Source organism: Neocloeon triangulifer, unplaced genomic scaffold, assembly GCF_031216515.1.
Source record: "Neocloeon triangulifer isolate White Clay Creek 2 clone unplaced genomic scaffold, ASM3121651v1 ptg000002l, whole genome shotgun sequence".
Taxonomy (NCBI): Eukaryota; Metazoa; Arthropoda; class Insecta; order Ephemeroptera; family Baetidae; genus Neocloeon; species Neocloeon triangulifer.
Window position 1 is genome coordinate 2857001 of NW_026775545.1, and position 17461 is coordinate 2874461.

General features: G+C 39.1%; 1 protein-coding gene across 2 annotated transcripts in view; it reads right to left on the reverse strand.

Moving 5' to 3' along the window:
- LOC132205122 (proton channel OtopLc) overlaps positions 1–17461 on the reverse strand; it is a 40881-nt gene that overhangs the window by 3042 nt on the left and 20378 nt on the right. The window contains exons 3-7 of one of the 2 annotated variants that reach the window (XM_059634000.1): positions 15137–15237; positions 8121–8235; positions 6900–7100; positions 5996–6109; positions 4128–4299 (exon numbers count right to left, since the gene is read on the reverse strand). In XM_059634000.1, the coding sequence (XP_059489983.1) occupies positions 4128–4299; positions 5996–6109; positions 6900–7100; positions 8121–8235; positions 15137–15237 (703 nt within the window). Of the gene's footprint in view, positions 1–4127; positions 4300–5995; positions 6110–6899; positions 7101–8120; positions 8236–12558; positions 12972–15136; positions 15238–17461 lie in introns of those variants that run through there. The other variant, XM_059634001.1, reaches the window with a different exon arrangement.

A 17461-nucleotide genomic window follows, 5' to 3' on the forward strand; every position in this document is an offset into this window, starting at 1 on the left:
GAATGCATTAAGGGGACGACCGCGCATAAATTAATACGAGAGACATCTGTAGAGTTTATGTTTTGTTTGGGCGCTGTTCCGTAGAAAACATACACGCTCGTTAATTTGAACGCTGCCGAGGCTAGAGAGCACCATTTGCGTTAACCACTTGCTGCGTTACACGGCCGTAAAACTTTAAAATACACACGCGCAGTTAAATTTTCTGCAAACTATACTACATGATTAAACATGGTAGAATATTATTTTAAACGTTGTTGGCAACACCAACACTGCTGGTCCCATGGGAATGGCATACAGATTTTCAGCAGGCGTCATTATCATGAATATTTTGCACGCCTTTCGGTGCAGTATTCGGTTTTGGCTCGTTGTCAAAAATCTAAACAAATCCATCGATCATTTTCCAGCTGAAAAGCACTGTAATAAAGAAGTTCTTTACAAGTCTTTTTTTTAGAAGCTTTTTCTTGTCAAATAAAGGTTCGTGTGCAGTGGGTGAAAGAAGAACTCGTGTCGTTAGAGTTGATGCAAAATAAAGAGTGCTTTCCAGTCAAACTCCAAGCCCGAATTTTGGATTCAAAGAGTCATGTTGAAGTATAATTTTAATTAGAAACATTCATGCTCAGTCACAGTTGCTTGAAAAATAAAAAATCAGCAAGATTATAATATTTCATGTAATTTATTCTGTAAAGAGGTTATTTTTTTTTTAATTCTTGTTTTTAATGCTAAATCCAGGATAAATCTTACTGTATTTTTTTTAAATTGCTGTATTATAGGAGGCAAGTTTTGATTGAATTTTTTGTTATAATTTAAGTTATAACCAAAGAAAATAATTTTTCGGTAAATTTTAATCTAGAACCGTTTGCATATATTTTTAATTAATTTTTTATCTGAATCATTTACTTTCCTCTTGGGTCACCAAGCAAACCCCACTGCAGATTCGAATTAATTCCCAATTCAAGTCTGCAGGACCACGCTGCGTTTCACAAAACCCAAAAGAGCAGGCGGCCTGCCTCTGAATTACGACTTCCCGGGGCACTACTTCCTTAGCCAACTCTCGTTATTGGCCTGGCAGATTTACTGCAAAATCGATGCGGCCGCGGTGCCGAAAAGGGGTGAAGATTTTTTTCCTCATCTACTCAACGATGCACACCGCGACGCATTCATTATGATTAAAATTGAACAGGAGCCGGTCCGGTATCAATTGCGGGGCGGCAGCGTCTGGATGTGTCCAAACGCATTTATAGCATTCCCGGTATGGTTTGCCGATCCCAGTGCGTTGCCATAGAGACCGAGCGGGTGGATGTGCGGTCGCCATGGCGACCGGAGGGTGGAATTCTCAGCATCAGGGTGTATCGACCCGCGAGGCGGCGGCTCTGGAGCTGCCCGTGTGCGACGCCCTAGCAGTCCTTCCTCACTCGTCGAGAGCTCCGACCCACCGACCGACCCACCCCGAGCGCGTACACACACTACTTATCTGCCGTGCAAGGCCTGCAATTTTTCGAGCTACTAACCCACCCACCTGGCTTCCTGCCCGCAGCAACAACTTGCAAAGCGGCGGCATCCCTTAATATCCGTGGAGGGCTGCTTTTTATTATCATGCAGACTCGAGTGAGAGAGAGAAAGAGACCAACTCGAGCGAGCTACCGACGCAATCGTTCAACTTTTTCATGTTTCATGCTCGGGGATGAAACCGGCACGTCTCTTTCCATAAATGATATAAAAAAATGCGCGTCACTCATTTTGAAAGGTTGGGCACTTGATGTGAAATTGGTGGTAGAAGGGGGAATAATTAGCATTTTGAATTGTACATAAAAAAATGTTCAGAATATTTTTTTTTTCTTAAAAAGGGAATGAAAATTTTAATATAGGATTTTCAAACTGCTTCATTTATTATTGAGGGCAGGTTGAACTTAAATTGGAGATTAATTAAATTGAATGCTAAATCAGTTCAGTTGCTATAAACAACTAATAAAGAAACACGAAGAAAATTTAAATTTTTTCCAAAGTTTTGTCAATTTTGTATTTGAGCATCTAATTAAAATCAAAATTTTATAAAGAAGCTCAATTAAGATTGATAGAATTGATTAAAAATCCAAATAATTTTGTACATAGTACGAATTTATCATTTCTATAGAATTATAGTGGGTTTAATGTTTAATTAAATTTTTGTTGAACAAAGTTTGAATTTTCAAAACAAATGTATCAATATCGCAAACTGTAGAGAAACATTTTTATAAAAGGGAGTTGAAATTTAGACACTAAAAACATTTTAATAGATGGAAAACCGGGAAGAGTTTAATTTTAACCCCACATGTACATGATTATAATAATCCAGTCTTGCGAGGATTTTTAATAAAGCATGCAAGGTCGCATGTGGGGTCAACGAGACACTTGCAAGTTGCCCACCTCTCTAAAAAAAACCGCCACTACGCCAGTCTCGTTTCGCAGGAGCGGAGCTGCATAACAACCTAATACACTCCACGCTTCTATGTTTTGCATGTTTACTCGTTCACATAAATTTCTTTACAGCTGAATGTACCAGACATATACGTTTAGCCTTTTACCACGGCCAACCTGACTTAGCGTTTTATGAAATTAAAACGAATGACGGTATGAGATGAAAAAAATTTGAATTTGCAGCTAAAATAATTAAATTTCAAAATTCTAGAGATTATTCAAAGCGAACGAGGCAGTTAATGTACAACGAACACGAAATTAATTTCGTAATTAAATTCAGCCCGCTTTGAACTTGACAATGGAGGCAAATTAAGACGGCCACGCATGAGAGTGACATTGGAATTTTCGCCAGAATGCACAGCAAGGCGCGCGTGCCGGCGGCAGTCATTAGCAGATTTTCTTCTCGGCGGCTCCGAGAGCGACTTTGATTAATATCGAGCCAAGTGCAGAACTGTGTGTGCTGTCGACGCAGCAACATCGATAGGTATAGGCCGGTGAAAATCCCTTAATCTGCACCATTGAAGGGGAAAATCCGGCACGCGCCCTTCATACAGCAGCTCAGCGCCAGCAAACAAGCCACAGAAAAATTGCGCTTGGCAAAAATTATACGCAGCTGCAGCCGGCGGGACTTGATAATTTAATAACCGGCGAAGGAAAAAAATAATAAAACGACGTCGAGTGCGTTAAATATTTCCAGTCCCCGCTTGTTTATAGGGTTGTTCTTTACGCACAGGAAAAAATATCAGGCAAGTATAAAAGGAGTGTGTGTTCTCCGGAGAAAAAGTGCAGTCGCCTTTGCCACATGAAAAAGCAAGGAAGGAGAATAATGGCACGCGAGTGGATTTTAGCGCTTTTTGTCCCTTTCCGCCGCTTTTTCCCAAACACAAGGGAAGAAGAGGTAAAAATAAACGCCACGACGTACACTGTATATTTTTTTTGCATAAAAGCCACGGCGTGGCAAAGCAAAACACACACAAATGAATGAAGCAAGAGGGTGTCAGCTTTCGTTTTCAGCAGCCGTCGTCACTACTTTTTTGCCGAGCGAGAGAGGCGCACAACCGAAAAAGGATAATAACGAGCGGCGCAATTAGAGTAACCCAGTTTTTATTGTCCTAGAATCGGGGTGGCGGTGACTGAGAAGATAAAAGAGGGTCGGTGACAATGAATAGAGCGCAGGAGAGAGTGCTGCACCGGCACATTTTAATTAATGTGAACAATTTAATCATTGATCCTTCACATTATTAATGAGAATGTAAACAATTTAATAAGAAATTTTGTTATATAAATTGAATGAATTGTTCATTTAAAATTAAAATTTAATATCTTTATTTATTTGTGTAAAGTTTGTTTGATTTTTAAATATTTTAATTTATATTTAATTTTTTTTAAATCAAATAATACTTTTGTTCAAAATTTTTCTTCGTACTTGCGTAAATTTAATATAATACTTTTTATGATTCAATGAAATTTATAAAATATAACCTGTTCGCTTCATATGATTCTATTCTTTTGAAGAAACTTCAACTTCAAACTGCGCTATTGGTGCATCAATAATTTGAAAATTGTATTACTAATTCTGCACTTCATTATGTTCTAATAGTATGAAAATTAAATGGAGGTTTTGTTAAGTTATAAATAATTTTTATAAAAATAGATCAAAGTGTGAAACTCACCAATAGCACCAACGCGCAGGAAGAAGGATCCGTGTCCAGTGTCGCTCTCGGAGGTCTTCCTCTTGCGTGGCTTTTCCAGCAGGTCGTGGCTGCTGCCCTTTTCCTGCAGTGGGCTGGCGGCGGTCTCGTTGCCCGAGTCGACACCTTCCTTGCCCTCCTTTCCAAACTGACCCTGCAACAGCGCGCAGAGCGGAATCCAAAATCAATTTCACGCCGGCCGGGTTGTTTGTTTTACTCGCTTGTTACATTTTGAATGAAAAGCCAACAAGCCAAATATGCAACTCGTACAAAAGTAAATTCTGGATTTAAACATACTAATGAAGATGATTTTTTTTTTGTAAATTATCTGATATATCATAAATTATAATTTTGAAACATTAACACAATCATAAATAATAGTAAAGGGGTTGAGCTTGATTTATTCTATATTATTATTTTTATGCAATGACTAGATTTGAATAAACAAGAAGGAAATAATTTTTTTTTAAATGAATTCAAAATTACTTTTGAAAAGATAACTTCCAAAATATAGTTGATAAAAATGATTTAATTAGGTAAATTAATTATTAACAAAACAAAAAAATATTCCTGAATTTCTGGTCTGGAGAATTGCATAATTTAGCATGGTATGAAATTCTAAATCTTTTTTACATGATTAAAAAAACACCACAGAGCGAGAAGCCAAGAGCGAAAAGTCGGGCGTTTACCCAGCCGTTATCGCTATACATATGAAATGCAACTAGAACTACCAACGATAAAAGAATGAAAACGCCATGCGAAACGGAAAAATTTAATGAATGATGAATGCGACCAGCCAAGCCACTCGAGCAGGGATGCAGATTAGCCGTCGAGTGCGGGGCTGCTGGTGCGGACAAACTTTTTTTTCATGCATTATGCACGCAGGGAAACGGCGGCGGTGGCGAATTGTGCCAATTCCAGCCAGGACATTTTAATTTTTTACATACGACCGAGCAGGAAAGAATTATGCATGTATGTGGCCGAGTTACACATTCAGCAGAAGAGATGGATGGAGCGCATGTATGTGTTTCGAAACGCACTCTTTTATATGTGTTCGTTCGCCAATGCCCCCCGTGTATGCATAATTGAATACAGAACAGGATGGCGAGGAGCTGCTGCTGCTGATGGCGGTGATGATGCGAGAGAGAAGAGGCAATTTGAGGCGTGCAAACATCGTTTTTCTTAATGCTTGGTAAATATTTTGAGGAGAGGCCGTGCTACACGGACCGCTCCTGAAAATACTAGCGAGCGAATCGCACGTGCCGCTTATCAATAATAAAAACGGACGTCATGCAGTTTTGATAGCGTGGAGATGAAGGAAAGGAGTAGCAGCGAAAATCACACAAGAGAGAAAGAAAGAAATTTGAAGGAAACAGGAAGGGGGAAGAAATTGGAAAATTGCCTTTGGTTCTAAATTATTTACAAAGAAGTCTCAAATTAGTCTCTGAAGTTTTGGGGGAATTCTGTAATAATTGTTTTCACAATGAATTGAAATTAAAAATATTCTTCTCTTTTCATTATTAAAATTGAGTAATTAAATTCACTTTTCTTGCAACCAATTAAAAATTTTAATTACAGGTCCTCTCTTGCTAATGTGTAAGTGAAAATGGACAGAGAGTGGCAAGAGCTGAAGGAACTAATTAAGCACTCGATTAAATATTAACAAGCATAGCACAGAGCAGGCGTGAAGTTCTCAAACTCTCGTACGTGTCAGAGCTCAAATTAAATAATGCAGATTAGTCCTGTGTGTGTTTCAACTGTTTATGAACAGGTTTTGTGTTGTGTGACCAAGAAGTTTTTGTGTCTATTTGATGTCTTTCTCCCAGGGGATGCAGAGACGAGAAACTCACCCTGCCGTCAGGGCTCCTCCCGCCTCCGGAGGTTATGACTACCGGAGGCGGGGAGGCGGACGACCCTGGCTGCTGCCGCATTTGGTGTTTCTTCTTGCGGGGGTAGCTTTCTTGCTGAGGTGCAAAACCAACCAATTGAACCAAAAAGAAGAAGAGGATAACAAAAGAAAAGCAGGTTTAAAAATCAAAATTTTTAAATACAAAAACCAAAATTAAAAAAAAAACAATTTCTTAAAAATATGAAGTAAAAAATTAATTCTGGCCGGCTAACAAAAGTAAATGGAAAGCTCAGCCATGAAAGCTTTGGGTTCTTTTGTCTGCCAAGGTCTATACTCGTTACCATTGACTTTTTGTGAAAGGGGCTGGGAATTATTATCATCGTCCTAATTCGGGTGAGCGTTTTGAGGGGCGAATTGATGCCAACCTCGAGACACTTGTGTTGAGGGTACATTATTTCTCGGGGCGAAAATAATGATGTCAAATATACAAACGAGAGAGAGCGAAAGTGGGAAATTGTACGCGCAGGGATGAGCTCTTTTCCTCGTTTTCCTTCTTTTTCTCCTCACAATGGTGCTTCTCTCATTCCGCTTGACAAAAGGGAGGCACGCACACACTTTCTGGCAAAAGGCCAAGCTTGCTGCTCGCGCTTCAATTATATTATTTACAACAGCAGGAGAGAGAAAAGTGCGCGCAAAAAAAGAGGCCAATTCTCTTTGACGCGAGCCAGGGGAGCGCAGGGGTGCGAAAAACTAACTCGCTTGCACAGAGCTAATGAAATAAACACATATATATGAAAAACTGAACGGCGTCTGCAAAGTTTCATTCTATACACATCTTTTTTTTTGCTCAGCACGAGAAAAAAATTTGCTACACCAAAGAAGTAGCGAAAGGGCAGGTCACTCACCTGGAACAGGGCGCCCTTGTTCTTTTGGGCCTGCGAAGGCGAGGAGGCGTCGTCGGCGCCCTTTTCCTTCTTCTTCTCCTTCTTTTCCTTCTTCTTCTTTGGGGGTGGTCGTCGCTCAGGACGACCGTTTCCAGTGAGAAGGTAGCAGAACACGTACAGGAGGTACAGAATACTCGCGCTGTACAAGTACGTGAAGAATGCCTGGAATTTAAATTGAAATTCTTTATCCTGAGGGACTTTAAATTTGAAGTTCATATAATAAAAATTGATTCAACTTTGTTCTCAGATAATATGGTGTGTTTGCACCATCATCATATATGATTTAATGCGTGGCGTAAAACAGCGTAAAATTTACTAGAAATTTTAAATGATAAAATTTTTATTTCTGAGTCTCTTGAAATCTCTTTGTTTTTCAATAAAATATTTTAAAGTTTAACATACAATGAAAAAAAAAAATATTTAAATTTTTTAAAAATGAAAGTATCAATGAAAATTGGTTTTAGATTAGATTGCTAAAATTAATATTATAATAAATAAAGACCAAAAAATTTTAATGCACTTAAAATATTAATTTTATATAGTTCTGTTAGTCATTGTGTAAAAAAAAGAATGATTTTATTTGAACAAAATAATATTAGTAAGTTGTCAACTGTTGTGTAAATAATAAATCTCAATTGACTGATAATTCCTTTTTTAATTATAAAACTTGTTGCGTTTCTTATTATTCTGAATAAAAAAGTATTGAATAACTACTACATAAGAATATACAATACATTATTAATTAATGCTAATTAATATGTTAAAATTATTAAATTTTCGGACAGAAATAAACAAATTTACAGATTAAATAATTGATAAGATTTTAAAAATTAAAATTAGTACAAGATCGGAAAATTGAACAATTCGGCTAAAATGGATTCAGTAATAGGAACCAAAATTAATCCACGAATTTCTTTAACAAAATTGATCAAACCGCAAAAAAGTGAAAACCAATCGGGCAAAAAGCCGTTCAGCAAATTCCCCGCTCCAAAATTCTATAAAAGTCCTCAGTGCAAATCCCACCCGGATCAAGCGACGCAGGCGGCTTTTGCCTTCCTCCTCGCAACGAGTGCGAGGAAAACTCCATCAGCGTGATGGAATTTTTTCCGCGCATCCCAGGCGGATTTGCCGGTAAAAAGGCATCGGATCGAACGTAGCGAAAAGAAAGAAGGAAACACTCACCTCGTAGTAGTGCAGTGGCACATTGTGGGTGACCACTTCTGAGATCTGGAAGGCGATGCACACCACCACAAGAAGTTTCGCGTAGATGAAACTCATGACAATGAACAAAGACGTCCTGCAACAAGGGCAAACGCGGCGTTAAGTGTTATTTTAACATGATCCCAGAGTGCGGCGGCGACGCGTGTGTTTGTGCGGAAAATTAACACCTCGGCGCGCGCTCGTTCCAAGCTGAAATTGAAAACAAACAAAAGCACCAGAGGAGCGAAAGGTCAATGGACCGGAAAGTTTTCCGGTTATAATTATTGTGGAGAGCGATTTCGCGGTGTTGCAAGTAGTGCGAACGCTGCTTGATCGGGACTAGTTGGTGGAAAACGCTGCTTTTATTGGAGTATCCGTCTGTCCCTCTCTCTCGAATGATAATCATGTGTAATCGTGGGTGGCTCGAACACACTCGGCATTCAATGGAGAATTACACGCTAGGGATTCGAATGGAGTCGACGAGTGACGACCACGGGGAGTTGGATTGTAAACCATTTTTCACAAATATATTGAAAAATAAATGGGGGAGATGTGAAAATATGAAAATTTAATTACCCAAATAGTAAATCTTCTAATAAATTTAAATTCAATTCATGAACAATAATTCTTGCCAGTGCTCCTATTCCAACAATTCCGCTTGTCAACAATTTCTTGTTTCCCCCAGAAAAAACTATAATAAGATGTAAACAATATGACTTCAACAATAGGACACGAATAAAGAACAAAAATGAATTATTTCAACATTTTTTTCTTGCAGATGATACTGATAGAAATGCTTGATAATTATCTGAATTAAATATATATTATGAAAGAAAATAAGAAGGACAAACCAAAAACAAGTCTCTATTAATCAAATTTTCTTTAGGGAATACTCTAATGTAAAATTAGCTATTTATTTGCAAAAATTATTAGTTTTGAAATGAAATTATTTAAAATTATTGAAAGTTTATGAGGGCGATCTAAGAGATTAATCTTGCCTGAAAATAAGCTACAGCTGGACAGCGGCTTAAGGAATTCAAATTTGATTTTAGCTCTTTCGTTAATTTTTAATTCTAACTTCCGCACTCAAAATTTTTATCGCTGAATTTATATTGTTGCTCTCCACGAATTAAACTTTTGTTCCGACAATGAGAAAATTAGGCTCTAGGCCACCCTCATTATCAATTAAAAAATCTGATTTATATTTCAGCTTTTCAAATAATTTAGGTACAGGAATTTTTGAAGCTTATTTTTTTTTATATAATATATCATGTAATTTATTTTTAGTTTTCTTTACTTTTGTTTTATTATTCATATTATTAATACTATTTTTGTTTTTGTAAATATATTCATCCTGGACACAAACACTGTTAAAGAGAGAGTCAAACAAGGGGGCGCTAAAAATTGTTTTCACTGGCGTGAATTTTTACGACTCGAATCCAACACCACTCGGAAGGCTTTGGGGCCCAGCCGGCTGTGCTGCTGACAAATCAGAGAAATAAAAAGTTGTGTGTGTGGTGGTTATGATGCGTATGCACACACACACACACATCAGCTCTTTAAATCCCGCGCTGTAGAGGCCCTTGCGCCGCCGTCTTCTTTGTGGATGCCATAAATTCAATTAGGCACCAAGCAGCCCGTGCATGCGTGTACAAAATAGAACATTATCGCGGCTGCATCTGAGCGCGAGAGATACGCACTGCGGACCAAATCAAACGTCACGTGGTTTCGTTTAGAGAACCGATTGTAATGTGCAGCGCCCAGTACAGTCACAGTCAAAGAGACAAAAACTCTCTTCCATCACGGGCAATTTGCCTGTGCAGCAGTGCTATAGTTGCTTATACTTGTGTCATTAATATTGGCATTACGCGGCCAGGAAGCTGCACTTGAGCTCTCATCGCTCTATCTCTCGGCAGCGGGCTAATTTTATCCCTGCCGCCGCACAATGAGAATTTAATTACACGCCACCGAGCTGTTTTGTAACATGAAATATGGCTGCAATTAGAGACGTATTCATCGGTGCCGACGGTCTTAATTGAAAAGTTTCACCCGCAGTTCAATTGAAATTTCAGTTAATTAAGACGAAACACACAAGTGAATGGGATGCGATCAAGAGAGAAGCTTGAAAGCTTAATAGAAATTCAAAATAAAGGAATTTCTGAATGTGATTTTTAAATTGCAAAAACTGATCAATATTTATCAGAATTAAAAAAAAAGAAGTGACCTTCTTTTTGAAAATCATATAATGTGCAAATTTAAAAATATAATATAAGAAATTAAAAAATATTTATATTTTTATTCAGATTTGAATTTTTTTTCTGACAAAATTCAAGTTATAAGTTTTATGCAAAAATCCATAGTCCGCATCCAGGTGGACCTGCGTGTCGTGCGCGTTGCATAACTTTTGCAGATGATCTCTCCACGCTACTCCATCTTTAAGAAGAAGATGAGAAACCCGCATGGGCGCCCTCATTCCTTTCCTTTTCAAAATCTCGCTTTAAAATTCCGTCCGTCACGACCGGGGGGATACATTCGTGGCGCGGCCGTCTTTCTGCCCCCCGAGTAAACTTCCTCGAATAATAAAAACCGAAAAAAGCAAACGAGGCAGGCAGCACATGGCGTAGCGCCGGGTTGGAATAATGGCATTTGCCCGAGAGCACAATGGTTCGCCATTCATCGCGCAGAAAAGACTGGAACGCCAATTGACACCGAGCCTTTCTCTTCTCGGCTTTTAATTGCTCGCCTAACAAGAGCAGATCAAAACAGTGAATAATGAATGTCAACCCTTTTGTCTCAACATCGGTGTCGTCTCGAGATTCAATCTGTGGCGATCGATTTTTGCCACTGAAATAGAAAGCGTCCGGCCGGCTTTCTTGCACCCTTGAGAGTGGCCGGCGATTGCTATTGCAATTGAAAAATTAATGAGCGGTCATGCACGCGGCACCAGGGCGATAAATTTGGCGGAATGAGGATGTAGCGGCCACTTTTGTAATATGCATGACCGGCGGCGTAATTAGCCGCGCCAGCAACTCTGGCGGCAATCGAAAGTATTAGAATAATGGAGTCGGTCTATTAACCATTAGCCACACCAATTTGCCGCTCGGAAAAAAATAAATTAACTCGCGAACTGCCCGATTACAGAGAGAGTGCGCCGCAGTATTCTAGTTTTATATCTTTTTAACGGCTAACGGGATGTCCTTAAGGAAAGGAGGGTGGTTTAGGACACGCGATAAAAACACTGTTGTTGCCAGAATGCGTAATTCTCGAGTGTGGAAGAGAGAAATAATAAAAGACCGAACATTGACTGCGGGTGAGAAGAAAAATCGTCTGCGTCTAGGTGCGAAAATTGGCTCGGGGAGATGTCGGGGATAAATCTTCATCACCGTACATCGCTCCCCTCGTCGGAACAATAAATTTTTTACGAGCCAGGGCCATTGACAAATCATAACTCAGCAGTCAAGTGGGAATGAAGCAAAAAATTGCCTGAAGATTTGGTCTGAAGAAAACTGCTGATACTAGCTCGCGGCAGTCAAAACATTCGTACTTCTGGGAAGCATCTCAAAAACGATTTTTGATGGACGGGCCAGAGCTGTTTCTTTTTATCCTTTCTAGGCACGATTGAATCATTTTCCGCTTAAGAATAGGGGCCTTGTTAAGGCAATTTTAATGGATAATGAGGCCTGCTGGAGAAATTAATGTGGGCGGCAGCTGCAATTTGGGAGCAATTTAAACAACTAACTTGAGTCTTTAGAAACTATTATAAATCAATTTTAAAACTTCAAGTGTTCCAGCAATTTACTTAAACGTTTACTAAATCGATTCAAACGTGACAGAAAATATTTTTAAAAGAAAAATTAATGATATTTTTCTCTTTAATTAGAGTAATAAAAGATGAATACTGTTTTTGAATTGGCCAGTACACTTTTGAACTTTAAAATAATTGCAAGGAAACCGCGCTAATTATATTGCAATTTAGCAGAAAATTGGCTGAATCACGTCTTCGCTTTGTTCTTAAGAAACCGACCGTGTGTCATTTTTCTCCTCCGTAATATAGAATAGCGCGCTTTTGTGTGAAGAAGCTCCAGCACTGTCTGGTGGCATTGGCCTCTGCTCCCTGGTGTTTGTGTATCTACCGGGCTTCTGCCGTGTACGTGTTTTAATAAAGCGCCTTTACTGAGCATTCTCCGCCGGACTATTTATTTTTCCTCGTTCTCTCGGCAAGATGCGGGACCGACCTACCGACCGACGAGACCGGGACATTATGTTATTGAATGGCTGAATCAATACCAGGGAGGAGCTCACTCACTATACATACCGCCACTTATCTCTCCGAATGCAAATATATAAATTGAACCGGAAGTAGTAAATTTTGTTTCGCCCGACGAATGCAAAAAACACTGAAAAGTGGCAAAAGGTAAACCTTTTCAGCGGCGACTCGAGGCGGGCCTCCATCTCTCGGTTGGTGTCGTTGTGCTTCTCGGGGGCCTCGTCGCTCGTGCCGACGCCCCGGTGGCCCGCGGGCAAGGTGGCCATTTCACTCTGTCCTCTCTCCATCTCCACCGTCGCAATCCGGATCTCGGGGTTTTTCTTCTTTCCCATACTCGGTCGGTGCTGCCGAGTGCGAATCAATCAACGGAGCCGATCCGTCGACTGTGTGCGTGACTCTCACACGCGCGCGGAAAAATTGTTTCTCTCTCTCTCAAAAAAGGCGAGAGAGAGAAGGAGCAAAACTGCAGTACAGAGTGGACACAAAAACACACAGGGGGACAATCAGCAGGAGCCTCCGCTGGAGGAATTGCGGCGCCCGCAGCCTCCTCGTTCAGAATGTGCGGCCCAAGTCGGCGGGGGTGCCGTGTCTGCGCTCGCTAGAGATGCTGCTGGACCCGGGTTGGGTCACGTGACCGCGGCGGCGGCCGTCGATTGGCCGATCGGCGGTGCAGCCTGCCTCGAGTGCGGCCGGCCCGGGCCGCAATTCGGTGCATAATTAATTGTTTTGGGCTGGGGGGATTTTATTCAGGCTCGGTCGAGCCCCCGCGGGGCTCCCGCGGCCCCTCAAACTGGGGTTTTGGGGCTTCGGAGAACCCGACGGGTCGCACGGGCCTCGTGGAGACATCTTCAGTGCAAAAGGAGCACTGTGTGGGATGCTGCGCGCCGTGTATTGATCTGTGTCGGCGGCGCTTATCACACACACAGCCACCCTAGCGGGTTCGATAGTGCCACGCCTTACTCATGCACCCCTGGCAACAGAGGGAAGGAGGGTAGTGCACGCAGTCCTCCCCCTCACGTGCTGGACCCCAGCAGCCGAGGCACGCGCGCTTACGCGCCCTTTGTACTTCGGCGACAGAAAATGTACTTTTACTTTGATTGCGTTCGGCGTGCATAATCATTTCACGCTGCTGTTGATATTGGTACTTGTATTGTTCTGGGTCGACTGTTTCTGCCATTCCAGAGGACAGAAATAACTTTTTTCAACAAGGGCTTTTTCTTTTATGGGTCAATTTCGTGATTTATTAATTACATAAAGAATATAAAAGTGAATAATTGAAGATTTGTTTAATGATATTTAAATAAATCAAAAATTAAATTTTTTGTAAAATTTCACTGTGACCAATTGATTATAGTGGTGTTTGAATTAAAATCTTTTTTCCTCGGAGGTTTGTAAAGTCAGTTATTGTTTTGTAATTCTTGTTTTTATCAATAAACGACTCCAAAACTCCATCGAGGAGAATCCTAATTTAAATTTAAACACCATCAATAAATAAATTTTTAATAAATGAACACGATTTTCCGATAAAATCATCAAGATGGATCATTTGAAAATTAGTCTATAAAAAATGGTTAATGTTTTTCTTCATTAAATTCCAAAATTAAATGATTTTTTGTCAGTAGAAATAATTTTACCCTTCGGTAAAGCTTCAAACTTTTAAACAAACCCTCTACCACCCTCGTGAAAAAGTAAACACTCCCAATTTGCCACTTTCACAATCGCACATTTCCTAGCTTTGTGCAGAGAGTCAAGCCCACAGCAACGAGTTGGGTCAGCAGCGAGAGAGCACGAGCGCCCTTGGTCATTGTCTCTCTCACTCGGCTCTGCCATTCAGTCAGCACGGCATACAAACGGAGCCCATTGTGCAATAATCGCTGGGCTCCGACGGCGAACGTAATTACAACTATTTTTTGACATCACGGTCTGCTGCGTCCACCCATCCGAGGCAGCAGCAGCAGCGCTCTGATAAAATTAAAACATGTAAAGCCCAAGCCGGCGATAGTTTCCAATTCCACGCGTACCATTGACCTTTTGCAACTTGACCTTCTGCCAATTGAATGATAAATACACGAGCGGGAAAGACGAGATGATCGTCATCTGGTGCGCGCGGATGAATGAATGAGTGGACGGTGTTGAATTGCATCACATTAAAGTTAGGCACGTCAAGCGTTGATAAATTATTTGCAAGCCACGGAAACAATGCATTTAAATTGAGGAAAATGTTTTTTTTTTAATTAATGTTCATTTGTTTTAAATTAATATTAAATTTGTGAAATTAATATTGTAAGATTTTTTATATTAAATTGATAATTTATTTTAATTTTTGATCAATTTTTTAGTGTAAAAATATTGAATTTTATTATTTAACGTTGAACTAATGCAATAGAAAAATGTTAACAAGACCGAAGTATCAGATAGATCCTTTAATCATTATTCTTGTTCACGATTTTAAATATAATTATTAGCACTTGGAAAGATAATATCCACATACCTTGTAATATAATCATTAATCATTATAAACGTAGAAATTAAATCAAAATTTTGTTACAAAATACTAAATTTTAATGATTAATTACTAAAAATTTTAAAAATAAATCTTAAAATTGTAAATAATTTAAATAATGGAAAGAAAAATTATTTTATATTTTTTATTAAATAAGCATTTAATTTTTTTTTAAATAATCCTGTTAACTTAGTTCTGACCTAAATGAATTAATTCATCTCGACTTACTTTGCATTTTTGGGGTGCATTGGGCCGTCGTCGTTTCTTCCGGGCCTGTAGAGAACGGCGCGGGTCGGCGAAGTGTGGGATCCGAATCCGTCAGGGTTGCACTGCACAGAGAATCAACAAAATTAGCACCGCCGGCGATGAAACGCGCATTTCTCTCTTCACTGGAAAGATCGCATTAGCTTTGCCGAAAGGGAGGGTGGTAAAAATTTGTGCACTTTTGAAATACTACGACTAAATTTAGCTATCAATTAGGCGGCTATTCATCTACAGGGTTGACTACCGATCGGTGCTCTTGTGTGTGCGGCCTTAATGGGCCAATTTCCTGCTGTGAGCACACCTTTGCTGCTACGGATGCGTGTTTTATACATGGGCAGATGGAAATAACCTGCGGGGCAAAATATTATGGCGCGAGCATCAATCAACAGGTCTTCGGCGTCGGAGAGAGAAGCGCGTGGCACGCAATCCAAAGGTCATTAGGCAACATCAAAAGAGAGGAAAAGGCGCGGGATTGGCGCGCCTCCAGATCGGAAATATCATCGGAAAAATAGACCTTGACTGGAGAAAGAAGAATTTTCAGGCTAAAATTTGGCTGCAAAAAGTCAAAAGTCCCTGATTTGCAACTAAAGACGTTTTAAAGCAAAATTAAATGATGCTAATTTCCAAAAATTCCATAGAAATAAAAGAAAATTAAAGACATAATTTTTATTAACTTTATAATTTCATGGAAAATTTGTGACAGCTCAGATTTGTAAGAAGACAAGGTTTCTAATTCTGCTCGAAGACAATTAAAAAAGATTCAAAATAGAATAGAAGATTTAGATAAAATCTCAAAAATGTTTTTTTTTTTCATTTTTATAAAAAGTAAAAAAATCTATTGAAGCCGAAATTATTTTTGATCAGAATGACACATTCGCTAGTTTTCACTTATAATTTCGTAGGGAATAAGAAAAAAAGATGTAAGGAATTTTTCTCAAATCAAGATCATATAAATACTCATATTTTTGCGAAAGAAGCATTAACGGATTTAAAAGATGAGATTACTTTTTATCTGGCACAAGAGAGCGGAAAATTAATTTTTCGCCTGGGACGGCTGCGATTATTAATGAAAAAACTTGTTTGTGTATTTTTCGTCTTTGTGTCCCAGCGGAAAAGAGGATTTGTTTACACACGGCGCTCCTTCTCGTGAGAGACACTCTATGCAAGTGAGCGCCTTCTGTTCGCTAGCTCGGCAACCTGGCACACAGGCGCGCTACACGTGTTGCCTATCTACTCGGTGGCGGTCTAGAAAAACTCGCGACTAAACTTATTGATCTGGCTTGGAACTCCAACTATGTTGACGAATTGGAACAAAAAAAAGTGCACACATATGAATATGGAGGGACTACACTAATGCGAGGATAAAAACAAAACTAGGCTTGGTGAATGATAAAAAAGATTTTGAATAATGAAATTTTTACTTTTATTTTTCGAAAAAATTAAGAATTTAGCCCATTCGAAGAGATTATCTCATTGATAATTTTTTTTATAGAAAATGAAACAAATTAACTTTAAATTAATAATTTTTGCATACACCAAACCTAATTATTTTTTTCAGTTAATCTTTGATGATACTTTCTTGAAAACTCATTTCAATTTTTTTTTTGCATAAAATTTTGCAGTCGCATAGATTATTATTCCGTTTTCAAGAAAGCTCAATGATTTGGTAAAATTTCAACTACTTTTCTACTCTGAAACGATGAAGTAAATTATGTTAGGAATGTACAATACAATAGGCGATACTGATTACTGAAGCGTCACACAATAAAGGTAAATAACAATAGCAGGTAACGCAATCAATAATACCAGTAACGAGACAAATAAACTTATTCAATAAACAATAATGAAATCATCAAAAGTGAGCAACCCCTTACTTGGAGCAAGAAGTTGGCCCCCAGCCTTGTTCTTAAAAGTCAGTCGAAAATGATAGAGAAAGAGATGCTGTATTTTTTTATTTTGTTTCAATGAAATTTTGCTGAATTTTCGCCAATCGGGTGTGTGCTCCTGTACCGTTTTGAACAGATAAGAAGACACTAAGATTGGCATTCAGTCCGGCTGGATGCTTCACTCGCATGCGTAATTTGCATAGCAGATATAAAATCAATTAATTAATATCTGAATGAGAAAAATGAGAAATTCAGCGGCAGCCAGTTGATAAAAGAGAAAGTAAATTTTGCAACTGATTTGAAAATAAAATCGATCAAAGCGTTTGATATAAAAAGCGAATGGAGGAGTAGTGGGATTTTTTTTTGCAAATGTCGAGTAGAAATTGAATAGAATGAGTTATGG